The 17,668-nt window shown below is 44.2% G+C and overlaps 1 protein-coding gene across 1 annotated transcript; it reads right to left on the reverse strand.

Annotated features, from left to right (window-relative positions):
• Window positions 1-974: 974 nt before the first annotated feature.
• LOC310916753 (myosin heavy chain, skeletal muscle, adult-like) lies at window positions 975-17,438 on the reverse strand. Its single transcript, XM_083874546.1, has 40 exons — window positions 17,425-17,438; window positions 17,185-17,232; window positions 15,699-15,941; window positions 15,467-15,610; window positions 15,219-15,375; window positions 14,641-14,668; window positions 14,428-14,542; window positions 14,248-14,340; window positions 14,055-14,118; window positions 13,860-13,958; window positions 13,655-13,758; window positions 13,430-13,568; window positions 12,345-12,463; window positions 12,091-12,240; window positions 11,413-11,583; window positions 10,557-10,866; window positions 10,380-10,459; window positions 9,609-9,696; window positions 9,393-9,510; window positions 9,005-9,128; window positions 8,424-8,560; window positions 8,079-8,334; window positions 7,310-7,552; window positions 7,032-7,208; window positions 6,803-6,948; window positions 6,625-6,715; window positions 6,147-6,536; window positions 5,785-5,911; window positions 5,572-5,690; window positions 5,106-5,302; window positions 4,387-4,570; window positions 4,135-4,300; window positions 3,839-3,963; window positions 3,353-3,661; window positions 3,049-3,252; window positions 2,633-2,758; window positions 2,368-2,538; window positions 2,176-2,280; window positions 1,953-2,048; window positions 975-1,253 (listed from the first exon to the last, which is right to left on the reverse strand). The coding sequence occupies exons 3-40, from the start codon at window positions 15,903-15,905 to the stop codon at window positions 1,101-1,103; spliced, it is 5,832 nt and encodes a 1,943-aa protein (XP_083730672.1). The 5' UTR covers window positions 15,906-15,941; window positions 17,185-17,232; window positions 17,425-17,438; the 3' UTR covers window positions 975-1,100.
• Window positions 17,439-17,668: the final 230 nt, after the last annotated feature.

Genomic DNA, 17,668 nt, shown 5'->3' on the forward strand with positions numbered 1-17,668 from the left:
CCCCACAAACAGGCACGACCCCGCACAGGAGTCTTGGGAGAGCGGGGCTATTTTGGGCCTTTGACATTGAGGATGAAAGGAGACACGTGATGGGCTGATCCTCCTGGTAGGGACCTCCTCCAGAGCTGCTGTCAGCCTTGTCCCCTCCTCCAGCAATGGCTCTTGTGAAGGCTGAGGGGCAGTTTGGTGCAGCCTTGGAGGGCAGGAGGTGAAGGCAGGAGCAGCTGTGAGATTGCTGGGGTGGAAGGGCCAACCCTGAGTGCCACCAGCAGTGTCCAGCTGTGCTCAGGGCAGGTTCTCTCTGAGTGTGTGCCCCTGACCCTGAGTCTCTGTTCAGTCATTACAGCTAACAGAGGTACTGTCAGATTTTGTGTGCCTTCTCAACTCTACCCATACTCACCCAAATCTTTGGAGATGCCTCTCAGATGGGGCTGCTCCTCTTGGGAGCACCAGCTTCTAGGTGGGCTTGGGTAGGCAAAGGTTCACACCAAGAGGCCCTGGCTGTAGTGGCAGAATCATGGTCTTCGAGATTGAAATTGTCTCTGTCAAGAACTGTCAATCCTTCACAGTGCAGTGCACTGCAACTTCTGATGACCCACTCAGAAATTGGTGTTTAGGGTTTGTGAGGGCCAGCATCACAAGCAAGAGTAGGAAAAGGAAAAAGGAAAAGGATCACCCTCTCTTGACTCTCCCATGGGAAAGAAGCTATGCTGAAAGGACAATGGGTGAAGCATTAGGAGGATGTGAAGGCAGGAGCTGGGGAAGGAGCTGCTGGAGACAGGAGAGAGCACAGACTGAATTTTCAGGAGTCTCCACAGCAATGGCCAGCCTCTAAGTTTGCAGATCCTCAATCCAGCACTGGCAGCAGCTTCTCCCTTGTCCCAGAGAGGAAAAGTAGGGAAACTTCTTCTTCAATGCAATTGCCCAAGAAAAACAAAACCCAAAGAAGGCACTGGTCATCGCATGTGTGCAGAGGAATCTACTACAGCCTTTATTCACTAGACACTGAGGTGGGTACAAAGACTCATGGCAGAAGGAAAGTGACCAAGAGGTTCATATTTTGTTCGGCCCTCAGGTCACTTTGCTGCCTCACAACATTTTTACTCTTCTTCTTCTATCCTCCTATGGAACTCCCTGCTCTTGGCTCGGAGCTTGTTGACCTGTGATTCTGCAATGTCAGCCCGCTCCTCGGCTTCCTCCAGCTCGTGCTGGATCTTGCGGAACTTGGAGAGGTTGACGTTGGACAGCTGCTCCTGGGAGGGAGAAGGAGTTGGTAGTGAGAAGTTTGGAGTTTGGAGATTTCATTCCTCCTCTGCCTTGCTGTGGGCAAAGTCACAAACCTCCAAACTCCACCCACCACTGCTTGTACAAAGTCTCACAGTGAGATTGATGGGATCTCCTAAAATTCATTCTCACATATCCCCTTAATTGAACCAGAAGCCCTACTCTGTGCTGGATTGTTTCCACGATGAACAACACTTGCTCAGACAATCATAAATTCAGGGGCTGTAGGGTTTCCCTTAGGACATCCCTGACTGCTGCATGCACAGAAACAGGCAAGGGTTCCTTGCACTATTCTAAAAGCAAAATGCAGTGTTTTGTGGGGGAACTTCCAAAACCTTACCTGTCTACTATCAAAATTCTAAAAATAAGGTTTTTCCAAAATTTCTTTGTATATTGTATTTTTGATATTATTCCTAAAAGTTCTTAGAAGTTGCATTGTAGTTCTAATAAAAAAAATTTGCTATGTACATTTGCCCTCTTCAGTACTCTTCTTAAGGGCTCATTGTTTTTATTCTCAAAGGTGAGTCTGCTTTATGAGCCTGTCAGAGAATTTGAAGAACACCATTAATGATGAGTGCCATCTTCTAAATTTCTTATATTTTTCTCCTCAATGGCCAGACTACCCTCTGGGAAAGTAGTTCTTGCCAGGCACTCAGAGAGATACTTACTGCCTCCTCAGATTGTCTCTTGTAGGATTTCACTTTCATTTGCAGCTTGTCCACCAGATCCTGAAGCCTGAGAATATTCTTCCTGTCTTCCTCAGACTAGGAGTTTGTTGAAAAGGAAAGAGAGTCAATTCTTGGCTCTCCATCATGCAAGGTCAACAATTCCCCTCGGGATATGTGCCTTGCTGTGAGCAAATGGTGTCAGGGCAGTCTCCTCCTGCCTTACCTGGTAGGTCAGTTCCTTCACCCTCCGCTCGTACTTGCGCACACCCTTGACGGCTTCAGCGCTGCGCTTCTGCTCAGCATCAACCTCCCCTTCCAGCTCCCGCACCTGCAAGGACAAGCCCAGCCCTGCAGCCTCTCTGGCAATATCTCTGCAAGGACACACTCACTCACTCACAAGCCCAGCTCTACACACCCTGGCCTCCAGCTTCTGGATCTGCTTCTTCCCTCCCTTCAGTGCCAGCTGCTCAGCCTCTTCCAGACGAAGTTGCAGGTCCTTCACAGTCTGGTCCAGGTTCTTCTTCATCCTCTCCAGGTGGGCACTGGTGTCCTGCTCCTTCTTCAGTTCTTCTGCCATCATGGCCGCCTGATCAGAGCAAAGGGTCAAAGCCATTTTGGGACTGGAGATATTTTGGGAATAGTACATTCACCATCAGCAATGCCAGGAGTGTCCAACTCACATCAGTGATGGCCTTCTTGGCCTTCTCCTCAGCATTACGGGCTTCCTGGATGGTATCCTCCATTTCACCCTGGATCTGGGCAATGTCTGTTTCCAGCTTCTTCTTGGTGTTAATCAAGCTGGTATTCTGTGCATTGGGAAGGACATGGAAAGAATTCAATTATAAACCTGCCATAATAAACCTTCTCCCTGAACAAAGACTTTCCCCTTCCAGATTCCAATTCTTACTGTGAAATTATTGTTACAATGGTTCTTTACAAAATGTCAGGCATGGGCTTGGAGAATGGATGCGAAACATGCATGTCCTTGGGGACAGCAGTAGAGAGAGAGGCCTTTTTAGTCCTGCTCGTCCTCTCGTAAATTCTAGCCCTCTGTGTTTGGGCAGTGTCAATACAGCCCTTTGCTCCCTGCCCTGACCTGGGTATGGAGGAGTTGCACACGTTCAGTGGCATCCAGAAGCTCCTGCTCAGCTACTTTCCTCGACCGTTCCGTCTGCTCCAGGGCTGCTCTGAGCTCCTCAATCTCAGCCTGCAGCAGGTTTGCCCTGCGCTCCACCATGGCCACCTGCTCCTTCAGGTCATCCTGTGTCCTGAGAGCATCATCCAAATGGATCTGGGTGTCCTGGAAAGAAAAAGAAAAGAAATTACCATGTGTCAGTGTTCGCTAGAGTGTCATGTCAGGGATCTCATTTTTCTCTTTTCTGTAGCTTTGCTGAACAGACCTTGAGCACACCCTGTGTATTTCTCAGGTTCTTCTGTGCCTCTGCAGCCACACGATTGGCATGGCTCAGCTGGATCTCCATTTCATTCAGGTCTCCTTCCATCTTCTTCTTCAGCCTCAGGGCTTCATTCCTGCTCCTGATCTCAGCATCCAAGCTGCTCTGCAAGGACTCTACAACTCGCAGGTGATTTCTCTTCAGCTGGTCAATCTCCTCATCTTTCTCTGCTACCTTCCTGTCGATCTCAGCCTTCACCTGGTTGAGCTCAAGCTGCAGGCGCAGGATCTTCCCCTCCTCATGTTCCAGGGAGGCCTAGACACAAACATTGATAATATCAATGAATCTACTGCTTCCATGTAGAGAATGACAGAATATTTCCAGAAATCTCAATTGTCTGCACTGTCCAGACAGAAGAGAGGACAATCCAGGCCTTTTCAAATCTATTTCCTCATTTATTTACTGCAGATAGCAGTGATTATGGTCATGTACCTCAGCTTCCTCCAGAGCAGCCTGGATTTCAGATTTCTCCTGCTCAACCTGCTTCTTGATTTTCTCCAGCTCATGAATTGCCTTCCCTTGCTCAGCAATCTGCTCCGTCAGGTCAGAAATCTCCTCTGTGGGAACAAAGACCAATGGCATGGTCAGGCACAGAGCAGAATGGGAAGGGTCCTGTCCCACCAAGGTGACAGGCATCTCTGCACCCCTGCAGGCACAGAGCCATCAACAATGGTGATAATGGCTGACTCTGAGCAAGGCCAGTGAGGAGCAGAGGGCCAGGGACTTACGCTGCAGGTTCTTGTTCTCCCGCTTCATTGTTTCCAGGTGGTCCAAGGACTCCTCATAGGCATTCTTCATCTTGAACAGCTCCGTGCTGAGAGAGCGCGACTCCTTCTGCGAGGCCTCCAGCTCAGCCTGCGTTTCCTCGTACTTCTGCTTCCATTCTGCCAGGATCTGGAGAGAAACGAGGTGTGAGTCGGGCTGTGGCCATCACGGGGCCCTGCTCTGGCCAGGGGTGCTGGTGCTGGAGGCCAAAAGACCTTGTCAAAGTTCTTCTGCTTCTTATCCAGAGCAGCGCAGGCAGCATTGGATCTCTCCACATCAATCATCAGGTCCTCCACTTCATTCTGCAGTCTCTGCTTTGTCTTTTCCAGGGAGGCACATTTGGCATTGACAGCCTCAACATGTTCCTCTGCATCCTGGAGGCGCTGGGCCAGCTTCTTCCTGGGAAGTCGTAAGCACAATTCTTAAATGGAAATGAAGGTGGATGTTGATTGTCATCTTCACCAGAGCACTGAGACATTTCTTAGTATTTGATCCTAATGCATATGGTGCAGAGCCTATCCCTCCCAGTAATTTTTTTCCTGTTTCATTTCCCCAAGGTCTTCATAGAATCATAGAGTCACAGCATGGTTTTGGTTGGAGGGGACATCAAAAATCCATTAATTCTATGCCATTAGCAGTGACACCTTCCACTGGACTAGGGTGCTACAAGCCCTTTCCAGCCTGGCCATGAACACTCCCAGGGGTAGGGCAGCCACAGCTTCTTTGCAGTCTTGTTATCCCTCTGCACTTTGCACAGTCCCATGCATGTCCTTTCTCTTGTATTCTTTTTCACATAACCTATTTTCCTTGTGTTTTTCTGTTTCATATAACTCCTCAACCTTCTATCAGGCCTTTGCCTTTGAAAATCCCAGTGGTGTCTTTAAATTTTCCTTATTAGTGTGTGCCAACCTTGCACACAACCTTCCCCACGTACTTGGCCTCCTCGAGCTCCTCCGTGCGCTGAATCGCGTCCGTCTCGTATTTGGTTCTCCACTGGGCCACTTCACTGTTGGCCTTGGACAGGGCTCGCTGCAGCTCCCCCTTGGCCTCCTGCTCCTCCTCATATTGTTCCCGGAGCAAGTCACAGTCATGGCGAGCCGACTGCAGGGCATGGGCCAGGGCATTCTTGGCCTGATGGTACAAATATGGCAATAAGGTGTAGGTGTTTCCTGGGAAATTTCTCTTACTGGAACTTAATCACTGATATTCATCCCAAAGAGATAGTGGTTAACTGACTGCATGCTAATAACATGGGAGTCCTGCACTGCAAGGGTATAGATTGCGTGATGTAAGGGGATGGTTTGAACTTTTAATTGCATCACCTTTTGAAGTCTTGAACACTTCACAAAAATCAATATTATGTCAAATATTTATTTAATATGTATCATGAAAATCTTCACCTTTATCTCTTCTTCTAGCTGCCGCTTCAGTTCTTCAATCTGCTGGGTGAAAGCCTGTTTCCCTCTAGACAGCTGAGAAATTAAAGCATCTTTTTCCTCCACCTGGCGTCCATATTCACCTGAAAAAGTTTTCAGTTGAGAAAACATTTTAATAGCCAAGAGAACAATTTATGGGGTTCTCCCATTTCCAAATTACAGATGGAAGGGCTGTACCAGATTCTGTCTGCAGACGAGCTCTTTGAGCACTAAGATCGCTAATCATGCGTTGATTCTGCTCCTCCTTTGTTTTATATTCACTCAGCTGGTCTTCCAGAGTGCGGCACATCTTTTCCAGATTTGCCTAGATATCAATTGCACATAAGAAAATGAGTAAATACCTTGGTCCTGCCTTCTTTTAGTGGAAAGATATGTCCAGAAGATGCCATTGACATATCTTGGGATCGTGCATACACCCACACTTCTACACATACGATTTGAAGAAATCATTTATAATATACCCTGATAAAAAAATAAATATTATAGTATTAAAAAAACCCCACATTGCTATCAAATTCCTAATAAAAATAATTCTGTACCTTCGCTTTAGACACTGACTCTATGTTACTGGCCAAGTCATCAATCTCCATCTTCATCTCACTCTTCTCCTTCTCCAGCTTCTGCTTCACGCGTTGCAGGTTGTCGATCTGCTCCCCCAGCTCAGCCGTGCTGTCCGCGTGCTTCTTGCGCAGCGCAGCAGCCGTGGCCTCGTGCTGCAGCGTGGCCTCTTCTAGGTCACGGCGCATCTTCTGGAATTCTGCCTCACGCTTCTTGTTCATCTCAACCTGAGCTGCTGTGGCCCCTCCTGCTTCTTCCAGGCGCTCGCTGATCTCCTCCAGCTCCCTGGACAGGTCAGCCCGATGCTTCTCTGCTTTAGCGCGAGATGTTCGCTCAGCCTCAATTTCCTCCTCCAGCTCCTCAATGCGGGCCTGCACAACACCAGGGACCCTTCACACCTGTGCCCTCCTGCTGCCTGAGCTGAGCCTGAACAGGGGAGGGGAGGGAGAAGAGACTTGCCTGCAACTCCTTGATTTTCTTCTGAAATTGCATGCCTAGAAGTTGCTCATCCTCGATTTTGCTCTGGATCTGGCTGATTTCAAAGTCTTTCCTTTGGATGAAGTGAACCGTGTTAGAGCTCAAAGAAGAAAGACAAGTTCTCCAGCCCAGTACTCAGGTGCCCCAGAGCCACACTCACTTCTTCAGTTTCTCATCCAGCTGCTGCTTATCATTCTCCAAGTCCATGATGCTGTCCTGGGCCAGCTTCAGGTCTCCTTCCAGTTTCCTCTTAGCTCTCTCCAGGTCCATGCGCAGTTTCTTCTCTTGCTCCAGGGACCCTTCCAGCTAAACACAACAAGACCATCAGGGCTCTACCTGCCAGCTCAGGCTCCATACCTGTCCTGTTCCTGCTCTGTCTGTGTGCTTACATCATCCACTTGCTGTTCCAGCTTGATCTTGGCTTTGGTCAGAGTATTGACTTTGTCTTCCTCTGCCTGCAGGTCATCCAGGGTCTGCTGATGGGCCTCTTGGAGGGCTTTCTTCTCTTTTGTCAGCTTCACAATGGTCTCATCCAGGCCCGCCATCTCCTCAGTCAGGTTTTTCACCTTTGAGAAAAAAGGAGCAAACAGAGACAGAAAATGGTGCTTAAGACTTTATAACAAGACAAGTCTTTTCCAGAGTGCGAGTGACAGGTTCTACCTCATACCTTGTTTTCGGTGGCATGTTTTTCCTTCTCCACCTTGGCCAGTGTTAGCTCAAGGTCATCAATATCTTTCTTCAGCTCTGAACATTCATCCTCTAGCTTCCTCTTCTTGGCTGTCAGCTCAGCATTAATTTCCTCTTCATCCTCAGCCCTTTCAGTCACTTCTTTAACTTTGGCTTCCAGCTGTATTTTGGTTTTGATGAGTTGGTCACACCTTTCTTCAGCATCAGCCAAAGCATCAGCTTCCTGATAGGGAGATGCGATTTTTAGGGATATGCTTTTTTGAGGAAATATTGACATACTTAACTTTTATAGTGCTGGGTCTTTGATAGCAGTTTTGGAGTTTAAAATTTCATTAATATTCCAACAGAATGACATGTAATATAGAATTGATTTTGCATTGCTGGTTTTGAAACAGCCGTATTTAAAAGCTAAAGCCAAGTAAAATCCTTTTCAATCTACCTGACAACATGAGTATTTATATATTTGTACAAGGTATAGAATCCAATATTATCTCATAATATCAAACATTGGGTCAAGGTGCATAATCATATCTCAGCATACACCATAGAGAAGTGTCACCTAAGTAATATTTTGACTACAGATACCCCACAGTCTTTACAGAAGCTAGTTATGCTTTTGAGAGCATCACTGAAAGAATTACAATTGAAGTGAACTAAATTGAAGTTTCTATGTGGTTTGAAAATGTACCTGTATATATCAACCTGATAGTCACAGTAGAATTTTGATAAAGCCCACTGGTAGTACTCACAGCCTGCACTTGGAGCTGCAGGTCATTTTTCTCCTGCACCAATTTCACCATTTTCTCCTCAAGCTCCTTCCGCTTTGCCTCAGATTTTGCAAGCTCTTCCTTGGTTTTCTCAAACTCCTGTTTCATGTTGGCCATTTCTTTCTCAGACTCTGCACTCTTCAACAAAGGCTTGATCTTGAAGAACAGCTTCATCCATGGCCAGTGTTTGACATTCATGAATGCACGAATGTTGTACTGGATGCAGAAGATGGATTCCCTGAAAGTAAGTCAAATTATTATTCATTATTTACACCATGATGACACAGTAAGCCAAGTACAGTGAACCTCATTTGAAGAAAAGTCTACCTCCTCTCCACCATTTTCTGGTATTCCACTCTCATTAGGAAGCCCCTGCATCTGGCTTGGGTGCGGGTGATGAGCTGTGCCAGCTTCTCATCCCTCATCTCTTCCAAGAGGCCCACCAGCCCAGCTTTGAAGAACACCTTAGGTAAGGAGATGAAAACAGGTGCAGTGTCTGTACTTGTTTAAGGTAGCCTGATACCCTGCCCACCATGACAAACACTATGGAAGTTAAGAGCAAAACCACTAAGAATATATGTATTGGCAGACACTCCAAGCTTCTGGTAATTTGCAGTTGAAGAACTATAATAGTCAGATATTTTCCTTTTATTTTTGTTCACTCTTGATTCTTTTATTTTACAACTGAGTCCTAAATTAGGAACTTGATTAATCCTTAATTAAATCATCTTATGGTGATGAATTTCAGTTCATTCAAATGTTGAGTTATCAAGAACCTGGTTGATTTATTTTACACTACTTCTTATACGCTATTGGATCATTTAATGTACTGTCTGGAGTATCTGAGTGTCAGTATCAAGCCATACAAACCAAAACCACATAGCACTTGAAGCAAACAGATCGTGTACCTTAGTGTGGCCAAATTTGTATTGAGTATGGTCTATATCAATCGATCCAAGAAGTTTCTCACAAGCCTTCTTGCTGTCAATGAACTGTCCCTCTGGGATAGCACTGGCATTTAATACTTTGTATCTGAGGAAGAAAATGGAAGGACTTGCTTTGAACTCCAGAATGTTACTGGTAGTTCCCAACCTAAGTGCTTCTATGAATATGAAGCGGTCTGTTGTTGAGACCAGCTGGCAGATACATGGCAAGAAAGTCTTAAGAACTGTTGAGAACAAACAGCACTTGTTGAACTGAAACTTTAGAGAAGGCTTTAGGCATAGGAGGGGAAGGTTAGATTTCAAAAGCTATTTAAGGTGGGCAAGGTGATCCAATAAGAGGATGAAGTCTGACCTCTGTTTAAAATCTGCATACAGGACTCTGTTGGGAAATCCTTTCCTGCAAATCCTGATCCCTTCCAGCACGCCGTTACAGCGCAGCTGATGCAGCACCAGCTCGTGCTCCATGGCCCCTGACAATGCAGAGCACAAATACATGCCATGTTCTGTAATACAGTGAGGAAGAGCTGCGCCACACTAAAAACCTTCAATATATATGTAAGTCTCTTACCAGGAGTTTTAGTTTCATTTGGGATGATGCACCGTACAAAATGGGGGTGGGTGCTTCGCAGGTTGGTCATCAACTTGTTTAAATTCTCCTGGGAAAGACATTAAGAAAAGCTGGTATTAGCAAATGTAATTTCTTCTGTAAGCATCAAGTCCTCTGAAATAAGATACTATACATAAATTAGCAGAACCCTGAACTCAAGCTCTCTGACCAGTTTTTCTTTTCACAGATCTTTGCTATAATTAACTTAGTGTATAAAGTTTTTCTGACTAATGTGAAGGAAAGACTGTACTCTCAAACACACAGTTTTAATACATTTCACTGACTCTGGTGGAATGACTTCATTTGAAAGGATATCCATCTTCCACTGGATGTACCTAGAGAGATAATGTAGTGCCCCTATGCCCACACTATAAGGCAGTGTGAAGCATTCTGCAGTAAGCATTAGGGTCATATGGAGCATAATTCATAGAGCCTTTGTGGTTTTCCCTACTGAAAGCAAAAGGGAGAAAACCAATAAGCTGAGTTTTAAATTTCTAGATTATACATTTATCTTGTAGAGTAAAGTGAGATGAATCCCAGCCTTAAGCAAATGCAAAAGCTGTGCATTCAGTGAAATGAAGTATGAGTAGATTAATTGGATTTATTCCTAGCACAATGTGGCCAAAGAACTTCAGAATCTTTTAACAGAACCAAGCTAAAACAAGACTAGCCATAGTAATTGGTGAGTTTTAGGGCTTGTTTTAGGAAGAAATAGTGAATTCTCTACTGTACCCGAAAAAGAGCTGAGACAGTCTGGAAAGAAGAACCCTTCTTCTTAGCACCTTTCTTGCCAGCGCCAGCACTTGCCTCAGCTAAATTGAAACAGAATTTAGGTGGGTTTTTTTTCACTTCTTTGATTTATTTTTGCAAGCTGTACATCACTGAAAACATGGAATTCAAAGAACCAACCTGCATCTGCTCCACCATAGTTGGCAAAGAGTAAAGCCAGGGTCTTCACAGATGATTTCTGGTACAGCCCAATGACAGTTTCATTCAGAGGGTCCTTGTTCTTCTCCAGCCAGCCAGTGATGTTGTAGTCCACTGTGCCAGCATAGTGAATCAGGGAGAAGTGGGCCTCAACCTTCCCTTTGGTAGGTTTTGGCTTCTGGAAGTTGCTGGACTTGCCCAGGTGCTGGTCATAGAGCTTGTTCTTGAAAGAGGTGTCAGTTGCCTTGGGGAACATGCACTCCTCTTCCAGGATGGAGAAGATGCCCATGGGCTGGGAGAAATCACAAGAGAGACCAATTGTAATTTATCTTTCAGGGCAATAATGGCCTCCACCTAGGCACATTAAGGGAATATAGACTGATATACACATCAGATAATATTATTTAATTTCATTTTCTTCTAGCAAGTGGGACCAATCACATTGATACTAACATTTTTAACACAAAGTTATTCATTAAAAAATAGAAATTAATTTTGCTTGTGCTGATAATGTGCTTTGTAAAGTCAGAGCACTATCTTCTTATTCAGTGGGACTCAGAGCACACACAGTTGTGTTGGACAAGTTGAACATGAGCCAACAGTACACCAGTGCAGCAAAGCCACCAACTCATCCTTGGCTACACTGTGTTGCTAACAGCTCAAGGGAGTTGATTCTTTCCCTCTACTCAGCTCTGAAAAGGAACATCTGGAGTGCTGTTCAAGCTCTTGGCTATCCAGCACAAAGAGAAACATGAACATAGAAGATCCCTTTGGAAAATGAGACCAAGTAATTACGGAGATTCCATGCATGTAACTGATTTGAATAGGAACCTAATACCTTCTCAATGAGCTCAATGCAGGCAGCCAGGTCCATGCCAAAGTCAATGAATGTCCATTCAATGCCCTCCTTCTTGTACTCCTCCTGCTCCAGCACGAACATGTGGTGATTGAAGAACTGTTGCAGTTTCTCATTGGTGAAGTTGATGCACAGCTGCTCAAAGCTGTTGAACTGGAAATAGAATAAGAAAGATGTGTATTTGAAGATGCAGCAAAAATTGCAACATCTCATCTTTTAAAATTAATGAATGCCGTTAACTTGTCTTCCCATGAATTTCTTCAGTCAGCTTTATAACATTATGAAAAAGAGAAAAGGATCAAAATTTCCACCAGGAAATTTTTTTCATTGACAAAATTTAAAAATAAATTATATGTCCTGTTTAAATGAGACCAAATTACAGGGAGAATAAACCCAAGCTTAGGACAATCATGGTTACATATTTTTATACTGTCTTGTCCCTGATCATATAAACAATATACTTTTTTGATTGGACCATTTTGTACCTTTAATTTTGCACATCTTGAAATAGCACATATCCTTTGAAAGGTCATTTTTTACTTAAAAGAGAGAAATAGCAATAATCATGTGATGATATTATGCTTTCTTTAAAAATGTGTCTCAAATTGATCATAACATTCAGTTGTCACTTGCAAATAGGTCTTACTAAATCTTACTTACATCAAAGATCTCAAAGCCAGCAATGTCCAGGACACCAATGAAGTACTGCCTGGGCTGCTTCGTGTCCAGCTGCTCGTTGATGCGAACAACCATCCACAGGAACATTCTCTCATAGAGTGCCTTTGCCAAGGCACCTACAGCATTGTGCACCTACAGGAAAAAAAACCAAAAACCTGGAGTTACAATACAGGGCAGAGGAGAATCAAAAGGATAATCATTCTACACATGGCTACAGGTTACAACATGTTTCTTACCTGCTGTGCTGTTTGGCCCTTGGTCACATATTCATTCCCCACTTTGACTCGGGGGTAGCAGAGGGCTTTGAGCATGTCAGCTGAGTTCAGACCCATCAGGTAGGCAGCCTTGTCAGCAACTGAAATGCCAGAGGAAAAAGGAAGAATTTTATGTCCAATAGGCTTTGAATCCGGGAGTATTCCCTAAAGGCTGAAGGGTTCAGATTTCTGTTAGTTGAAAATTTTCAATAGACTCTTACAGAGGGAATCTTTGTAACATCACACTTGCCATTATGCGTATTGAGATTTTGTAAAATAATTTCTGTTAGAAATTCTTCACTGCAACATGCAGAAAGTAATGAAGTTTTCAAAAATCTCCTGGCATATATCTGAAAACTGAAGCTTGCTAGTCTGAATATGTGCAATACACATGCAGCTCGGGAGCTGTAATAAAATAGTCACGTACTGATTTACATTCAGGTGATCAAAACCTCAAACCCACAAAATAGTTAAAGTGGAACACAGAGATAATAACTCTGTTCTCCTTCAGATCCACAGCCTACAGCCTTTTCTGAGCTTTAGTTTTTGATGTTCAATAAAACTCGTTGGGCTTCATCCTGTTACTCCCCACCTGAATTGTCCTTTAACAAGAGGAAGCATTGCTCACAGAACTGAAGACAGAGGTTTTAGGTTCTGTGCCAACAAAGAAAAAGAATGAAATAACACCTCTCACAGCTGACTTCCCTGAGCATCTGATAGGGTGCATCTGAAAGTGCATGGGATCATGGTTCCCTGTTACATTAGAACTGAATCATGGGGCTGTTTCACAATTGCAAGCCATATTCCAGCAAAGGTATGACTAAAGGAACATCTATAACTCCTGAATTCTTGAAAGAGCATGAATATTAGTTTAAAGTATTAATTGTTCATAGCATAAGTTACATAAATCCCGAGATCAGGGAACTCAGTGTACTGAGGACAAGGGACAGCTGTTTTTTCCTGGATGATTGTTTTACTTGGGATCTAAAGTACAACAGCGAACAACTTTTGATGTCTTCCACATATGTAGTGGCTTATATAAGGTTAGTTATTGAGTTTGATAATACCTTCTGTGCCTTCAGGTTCAGCCTGCTCCTCTCTTGGTTTCTGCTTGAACTTCAGGTTCCCATAGTGCATGACAGCCCCAGTTAGCTTGTAGATGGCTGTCTTTTCATCAGCAGTGAAGCCCAGGATGTCAATGGCACTCTGGTAACACAATGAGCAAGGTGAAATATTTGCAAGTTATCTGATGTATGACCTGTGCCTGTTGACCTGTTCTGTACATTACTTACATCTGTTGCCATCAACTCCTCCTTGTCATCAATGCTGGGAACAGTGATCTCACCTTGACTCACAAAAGGGAAGTCAAATGGGTTGGTGGTGATGAGGAGCATTTCTGAAAACAAATATGTTCATGGGTTAAATTTAATGAATCTTGTAATATAGTTGAATGTTGCTCAGAGATTTTCCTCTCAAAAGCTCAGTAATGTCTCCTACCAATTAGCTCTGGCTTCTTGTTGGACATGATCTGATAAAAGATGTGGTAGCTCCTTTCCGCCTTCAGCTGGAAAGTGACTCTGGACTTCTCCAGCAGATCTGCCCAGGGAGGTAGAAAGAGTTAGACATTTGTGGGAATGTACATAGGGATGGGAATTTGGGAAGGGATGGGAGCAGCCCAGGAGAATCTCTTACAAGTTTCAATGTCAGCAGAAGCCAGTTTGCCTGTGGCACCAAAGTGGATTCTGATGAATTTACCCTGTTAAGCAGAAGCAGCATGAGGTCAGACTGGATGTGTTCTGCTGATGTGTCCTTTGCATGAAGAACTGCTCAGGCATCCTGTGTATTGCCATGAGGGGGAGAGATTTTATGCAAAGCGAGAACTTACAAAGCGTGAGGAGTTGTCGTTCCTCACAGTTTTGGCGTTTCCAAAGGCCTCCAGCAGGGGGTTGGCACTGATGATTTGATCCTCAAGCGTTCCCTGCAGGGACATAATTATTCAGAATTATTCAATGAGTTTAGTTGACAGAACAATGATAGGCCATTCAGTCTGTTCTTCCTGACTCACCTGCATTTTGCCTGATGACTTCTCTTCCTTCTTCTTGTCTCCACTGGCTGCAATTGTTGCAAAGTACTGGATGACACGCTTGGTGTTGACAGTCTTCCCGGCCCCGGATTCTCCGCTGCCAAAGCCAAGGGAGAAGCAGAGGGTGCATGGTCAGGCAGGAGGTGCCCTGGCCCCGGGCAGCCCCACAGGGACCTGTGCAGGGGGTGTACGTACGTGATCAGGATGGACTGGTTCTCCCGATCTGTGAAAGCAGAACAATGAAAGGTGTGTTAGCAGCTGACCGGGTAATGCTAAGCTGAATGGCAAGTAAAACTGCAAACGCAAGTTGGGGATTCTTCAGAAAGTCCAAGAGTACCCAATTACCTTCTATGCCCTAGCACTATTGAGCATAAGCCCAAATGGATATGTTGAACAGTCAGAGGCACTCAAACCTGAGACTAGTCGTGTATCACTTGCCCTTCACGTAGTTTTCCTCAAGAAGTGAAACCAACGTACTATGCGAGTTCAAATACAAAAAGACCCCAACTTTTTCTTTCTTATCAGTGAAAAAAGTAAGAAAACTGAGTCAAATACTATTTCTGCAGTAGGAGAGTGTAGAATTTTGTACAAATAATTCACTATGGTAAGTTCATGAATGCTCGTAAGTCAGTTTCACTTGAAATTGTTTGCTATATAAATCGAGCAAGTTCACAGTCATGCTCTCTGGTGGCTCCATCTGGTTTGTCACATGCACTAGTGGGATCAGCAGGGCTTTTTTGGTTAGATTGCTGTGAGGGAGGTCAAACACTCACCAGTCAGCATGAACTGATACGCATTGTCAGAGATGGAGAATATATGTGGAGGGGCCTCCTGGCGCTTCTTGCCTCGGTAGGCCAACACCACCTCGGGGTTGTACACCGGCAGCCACTTGTAGGGGTTGACAGTGACGCAGAAGAGACCCGAGTAGGTCTGTGAGGAAGGGACACAGCAAGTTGGCTTCCCCTGAGCCTGGCCCAGCAGCTCCCCAGGCTGCCCAAAGGAAGCTGCTGGTGCCACTTACGTAGATCATCCAGGCTGCGTAACGCTCTTTGAGGTTGTACAGCACAGCGGGTTCGTGCAGGTGGGTCATCATGGCCATGTCCTCGATTTTGTCATACTTGGGAGGGTTCATGGAGAAGATTTGATCTTCCTTCACCGTCAGGGTCTGCCAAGAAAACAGCAGATCCACATGTATCACCTAAAAGCTCAAAATGGGGATCAAATGTTGTCCTTCAGCCTTATTTTTGACTCACCTCTCCCCCTTCAGTTTTAACAGTGACTTTGCCTGATTCCCTGCTCGTGATTGTCCCTTTCACAAAGGATTCTTTGGGATGAACCACAAAGACAGATGACTTGGCATCAAATGGTTTGTTCTGGGCTGCAATTCTTTCCTTTTCCGATTTTCGGAGGTAAGGAGCAGCCTCCCCAAAAACAGCCATCTCAGCATCTCCAGAGGCCATGTCTGCACTTAACTGACAATATGTCAGCAGATGACTCTGAAGAGGAAAAAAAATACGGCACTAATTATTTATTCAGTAAGATTTTGGAATATTTTATCCGGTGCCTTGGTGTCTCTTCATACTCAGGGTATTTTAATATGAGATAACTAGAAACTTGATTTTATGTCAAAATAACAGGATTTCATTAATGTAGTCTAGGTCTTCAAATGTTTATCGATGACCTTTTCAGAACTGTGGATTTGGTGGTTTAAGAATACTGTTCCTGTAAGACAAGAGTGAATTTGTTGAACAAGTTTCGCTAAGACATCACTATTAGGAAAGGAAATAGAAGAAATTGTTAAAAGGATGAACAGTGAAATAAAACTACTGAAAAGCTGTGGTGTAGGTGACCTACAGTCTTGGAAAACAATGAATCTGTGGGACATTTACCTATTTAAAGGTAATGGAATGGTAGTGAGTAATTAATAAATTTTGCTAATGAAGTTCTCCACTGGAAAAAAAATATAACTGCAGGCTTTGTGACCTTTTAATATTCTGCCATAACTACTTTGCTCTATGCATGTCACCCTTCATTACAATACCTAAACAATTTCAGCTCCAAAGTTCCAACTCAGGTGAAATAAAATTCAATCACTGAAACTGGAATTTCCAAGGCTATATTAAGGCTCAGTTAAATACTTACTGAAAAAATCTAGGAACGCACGAGTTCTCAAAAGTCTTTTTAAAAAAGTGTTTCTTCAAGTGATTTATTAAACATCTAAGGTACCTAAATTTTGTCAACTGCACTTGAAAATCCTCTAGCTACTTAAGGAAAATTTATTCCCTCTTTATTCCTTAGGTAATAAATATATTTTTTGTCTGAAGTAAAAAAATGCATATCTAAGAAAGCTGAGAATTCTGGCACTCTGCAAAGGTGGTTAGAAGGTCTGTATGTTCTGATGGTTTAATAGTTAATATATTCCTAAGCAGAGTACAAGATTTAGCATTTTTTCCTGCTGTGGTTATCTGGTCCCATTCTCCTCTTGCCGTAGTAAAGATGAGAAGGCAGCACACCTTGATTTATGTAAGGTCAGTTAAGCAGAATTGAAGATTATCCCCATGGGGATTTTCTGTTCTGTCATCAGTGCTCAGAGGCTTTCAAACACAGCCTTGGGCACCCTCACCACTTTCTACTGCAACCCCACCAGGTTTGTATATAGGGTGAACCAGGGAACCTTCCTGACACCCCACCCCAGAGGATCTGTCTCTGTCCCTAAGAATTAGTAAATCAGCTTCTTACCTCTCGTGATACCAGATGTGTGGATTGTGGGCTGGCAGCTGGTCAGTACTGTAAAACAGAAATGACAGTTCCCAAATTGCTGCTGCGCAGAAATCAAAATCAGTGAAAACAGGCAGGTGCCTTGAAAACAGATTGATAATGGAGTCCTCTCCTGGACAGGAGCACCAGAGGCAGCAGGAATGTGGTGGCACATTAGGCTGCCATCCCCTTCCTGCCAGCCTGCAGACCCCATCCTCTTACCTTGGAGCTTTCTGTGGAGCCAGGGCAGACGTGTTGCAGGGACGTTTTATACGATCTCGCCTGCAGATGCTACAGATGCCTACTCTTTCTTCGGTCAAAAATATTTTGGCAAACCCTCTTTGGTAAAGCATTGTCTGGCAAACTGAACTAAGGGCATAATTGTCATTTGACATGACTAGATATAATTAGAAAATTTTGATGTCTTAGTGGCTATATGAATACATCTCCTATAAACAATCTTCCA

Source organism: Zosterops lateralis (assembly GCF_965231275.1).
Source record: "Zosterops lateralis genome assembly, chromosome: 18".
NCBI classification, from domain to species: Eukaryota; Metazoa; Chordata; class Aves; order Passeriformes; family Zosteropidae; genus Zosterops; species Zosterops lateralis.

What these genes read in the sequence shown, in the direction of transcription:
- LOC310916753 (XM_083874546.1), bottom strand. Translation starts at nt 15,905, where the DNA reads ATGGCCTCTGGAGATGCTGAGATGGCTGTTTTTGGGGAGGCTGCTCCT. An exon ending in AGAAAATCAAGGAGTTGCAG is followed by an intron (nt 6,537 to 6,624) that starts GCAAGTCTCTTC and finishes GGTGTTGTGCAG; the next exon opens with GCCCGCATTGAGGAGCTGGA. An exon ending in TGCAACTCCTCCATACCCAG is followed by an intron (nt 2,759 to 3,048) that starts GTCAGGGCAGGG and finishes CCCAATGCACAG; the next exon opens with AATACCAGCTTGATTAACAC.